We start from the raw sequence: 3,978 nt of genomic DNA, 5'->3' as shown, positions 1-3,978 counted from the left end.
AATTTACTTTAAACTAATAATAATCAAATCAAATAATTTAATCCTGAAATTTTAGCGGAGCGAATGGATCAACTTCATCGAGTGTTTGATGCCCAGAACAATTTATCCAACGTTTTTTCTGCCATCATTTTTTTTTTGCGACAGATTAGCTTCTGCAGTCGTTGACGTAAGCATGTGTTGTTGTAGTTACGCTCACCGCCAGAAGAGGGAGACACAAGTTCCGCACTGCGATAATATTAGTCTTAATTTTGGGCTTTAACTCCCTGGTTGAGACCAGATTTTCTTAATAAAGTCTTAATTCATCCACTTGTTAAAGTATATTTAATCTATAATGTGAATTCTCAAACATTACAAACCACAAAAAACGTGTAACGGTCAGCTGGATTACGTCTTTCCTTCGTAGGACTGGGCCAAACCGGGGCCCTACGACCAGCCTTTGGTCAACACCCTGAAGAGGAGCAAGGACAGGAGAGACACTACAGATCCCAGCAGCCACCAGGGCGCTGATGTCACCGCGCCGGGGGAGGAGCCACAGGGAGTCAAGGGAAGCCACTCGCTGACGTCGCCGAAGGTCGGACGGTGTTTTTAACCGATTAAAAGCCCGACGAGTCTCGTGAATTCAATGTTGATACGTGTGTGTGTGTGTGTGTGTGTGTGTGTGTGTGTGTGTGTGTGTGTGTGTGTGTGTGTGTGTGTGTGTGTGTGTGTTGACTGTGTGCAGACGGACAGGGAGGCCCACGAGGAGTTGGCCCGAGCTCTGGCCCGGGGACTCCACCTGGACATCCACGGCTCCAGCAGGGACTCGCTGCAGGGCTCCAGCGGCTACAGCAGCCAGACCAACACGCCCTGCTGCTCCGAGGACGCCATCCCCTCGCAGGGTACGAACTTTCTCCCAAATTACGGTGACTCACAACCCGGCGGCGGGGAAACGCTACGATTTAATCGTCCGTCACATTTCAGGAACGAACCAAGTCGCCAAAATAAGGCTGAATTGGCAGAATCTGAAAAACGAGAAACGACTTCGGAACTCCGAATTTCCTGAAAGCTCGGAGTTCACGAGTTGTGACGTGTTTTTCAGAAGTGGAGGAGGCTAATGTCATTTCATTTTTGTATTGAACGTTGATAAATTGGAATTTTAGTTGTAAAAAGTCAAATTAGTTGGTAAAAAAAAACCATTTATTTACCCGAAGAGATGAAATATGGACGGCAAATTTGAAACACCAGCTCGTTTTTCCGCTGTCCTCAGTGTCCGACTGCGACTACTACTGCGTGGGAGCCGAACAGGACGGCGAGCATCAGTCGGACTTCGATAAGTCGTCCACCATCCCGAGGAACAACGACATCAGTCAGTCCTACCGCCGCATGTTCCAGTCCAAACGCCCCGCCTCCACCGCCGGCCTGCCCTCCAACCCCTCCGCCGTCGTCACCCCGGGCGTCGCCACCATCCGACGGACGCCGTCCTCCAAACCCAACCTGCGCCGCCCCTCCGGGGGCCTCAGCTTGGGCCCCATCCCCATCAAGCCCCCCATGATCCCGGTGAAGACGCCCACCGTGCCCGAACACGCCGGTTTCCCCGGCAGGGCGGCGTCGGAAGACGGGAACGCGTCGCGGACCCCGCTGAGCCCCCCGACCACGCCTTCGTCGCCGGGCGGCGGCGGGCCTCTGTCGTCGAGGTCCGTTCCCTGGGAGGTCCAGCACCGAGCCGACGGGTCGGACCCTCCCACCCCGCCGCCGCAGCCCGGCGGTCGGGTGTCGGAGTGGGAGCGCCGACCGCTCCCGGAGCTCCTGGAGGAGACGGAGTACGCCGAGGTGGAGGATTTTCTGGTGGCCATCCGGCGAGGCGTCCGGCTCAAGAGGGCGAAGACGAATGACCGGTCGGCACCGAGCGTTCACTGAGACGACGAGCCTCGGACCCGTTTTGCGCCCTCCGACTGAACATACTGTTGAAGAGACGCAAAACTGGTCCCCGATGAACACAAACAGGAAACCGGCGCCAAGAAAGGGAGGAAGTTGCCCGAAGACGCCGATCGAGGATTAAAATATTCCATTGGTGCCAAATTTGGATATTTTTAGGTTAAAACTCTGCACCGTCACCGTTTGGCCAAAGAGTGATTATTATCTAAACAACGGGTATTTGACTTTAGGTATCGCAGCTTCTACGTACGTAAATCTGAACGTCCAAACTGATGCGAAGCGAGTAAAACTCGTCGAGTCGGAACCGAAGAAGAATTCAAATCTTCGGTTCGGCAAACAGATTTCAATTTTATCCGACAAGCGAACGTGTTCAGGCCGAGAACAAATGAAGTCCGTCTCCGTTCAGAGAAACAGAAACCTGAAACCGCTTCACGAAGCTGAAAACTGTCGTGGTGACACTCGACTCGTTTCCGGTTCCAGTTCCTACCGGGAACGCCGATCCGAGATAGTTTCCTCGGAGCAACTTCGGCACGTGAAAAGGACGAAAAAGACAAAAAGGACGTTCTCGTGGAACGTAAGCGGCCTCGGCCGAAGTCCGGCTCGACCTCGTAGCAGAAAAAAAGACGTGAACGAAAAAGTAGTTTTTTTGTGAAAGAAGTTGACGAGAGATGAAGGAGAGAGAAAAAGTCTCGGAGATGACGACGAGCTGGAAGGAGTATTTTCAAAAAAGATCAAATCATTATGTACATATTTATATTTTGATGTGTTTTGTTTCGTTAGTTTTTACCCCCGCCCCCCGACGTAGTTTCCCATTTTCCACTCGAGGTGCCAAAAGCCCGTGTTGCTGGATCGAAATCCTTTTTATTTAATTGTTTAATTGAAATTTAAAGCTGGAATTTCTTCACGTGAGAAAAGAATTCACCCTCCACAGCTGAGGCTTGTTTTTTTCTAGGTGAGGTGAATTAGCAGCAGCTCCACCTCACATGTTCTTAGTTCAACCTGCTCAGTAGAAATAACCGCTCCGCCTTTTTCAATTAAGACCGTGAGCTAAGTAAAATCCCATAATACCCCAAAAGCGGTGGATGTAAACGGCGGATTAGGAACCGTGGAAGCCGACAAATCGACGGATTAAAGTCTTGATGGTCGCCGAGCAAACGTTCTGTAAACTGGAGAAAAAAATCAGTTTAAATTAATTTTTTTTTCTTAAAAGCACTTTTCAGACATAATTTTAATAAAAAAAATCGAAGTACAGCGAGTCTGTTTGACCTCCCGGTTCTCCCCAAAAAAACCTAAACCTACTTAACTGCTCTACGTGACCGCACGAACCTCGTAGCATAACCGAGGCGGTTGCTACGGTTTCCGTGTCGCTACTTCAAACCCGGAGTAGGCGGAGTCGTGTGGAGTCGTGTGATTGGTGTGGATTGGTGTGGAGTCGTGTGATTGGTGCATCGGTCCGCTGAAGCCCGAACAGATGTAAACAACGTCGGGACTTTAAATTTGAGTGACGCCAGCTACTGAGTCGAGAGCTTTTTACGCAATATTCACCGTACGTGAACCTCTGAGGACACTTGGGAACGTTGAGGACACCCGAGCTGTTTGGTAAACTGGACCGGCGTCCTAACGAGCCGGCCTGTTGAGTTCCCGACAAAGCGAGCGCGTCCCGGCTGAAGATGTGGAACCTGGTTTTGGAGTTCAGCTCGTTTTAGTCCGAAACTGTTTGTGCTTATTAGCCATCGAACGCTAACCGTCCAGTATAAAGAGGTCTTTCGGATGGTGTAAGCCACGCCCCCTCTGGCAGCCATGTTTGGAGGTTCTTTGCCGTTTCTGAAATTACCCCCCCGATGAGACCTCCCCATCGGCACCACGAGGCTGAAGGCTGCGACCAACTGAAAGTCCTCCGCTAGCTGCGACTAAATTCACCGTCTCAACAGAACACGAGATCGTGCTGCGTACTAATATTCGTATAACTGCAACAAATAACGTCGGACTGTAACTGTACTCGCTTGTTGTTGCTAAACGTCGAACAGCCCGATGAATTCATCTAATTTGTATTCGTGGGTAATT

General features: G+C 50.6%; 1 protein-coding gene across 5 annotated transcripts in view; it reads left to right on the top strand.

The window, feature by feature from the left end:
• LOC138627744 (protein MTSS 1-like) overlaps positions 1-2,813 on the top strand; it is a 35,809-nt gene extending 32,996 nt beyond the window's left edge. For all 5 annotated transcript variants that reach the window (XM_069710297.1, XM_069710299.1, XM_069710296.1 and 2 more), the window contains 3 exons: positions 404-571; positions 722-878; positions 1,247-2,813. In XM_069710297.1, the coding sequence (XP_069566398.1) occupies positions 404-571; positions 722-878; positions 1,247-1,896 (975 nt within the window). In that variant the 3' untranslated portion in view covers positions 1,897-2,813. The remainder of the gene's footprint in view (positions 1-403; positions 572-721; positions 879-1,246) is intronic.
• The last annotated feature ends 1,165 nt before the right edge of the window (positions 2,814-3,978 follow it).

Source organism: Brachyistius frenatus, unplaced genomic scaffold, assembly GCF_029030835.1.
Source record: "Brachyistius frenatus isolate BFR_SWC_R1_liver_20210118 unplaced genomic scaffold, ASM2903083v1 Contig_91, whole genome shotgun sequence".
Lineage (NCBI taxonomy): Eukaryota > Metazoa > Chordata > Actinopteri > Embiotocidae > Brachyistius > Brachyistius frenatus.
The sequence above is the reverse complement of the archived record's forward strand: the minus strand, read 5'-3'. Positions and strand labels throughout refer to the sequence as shown.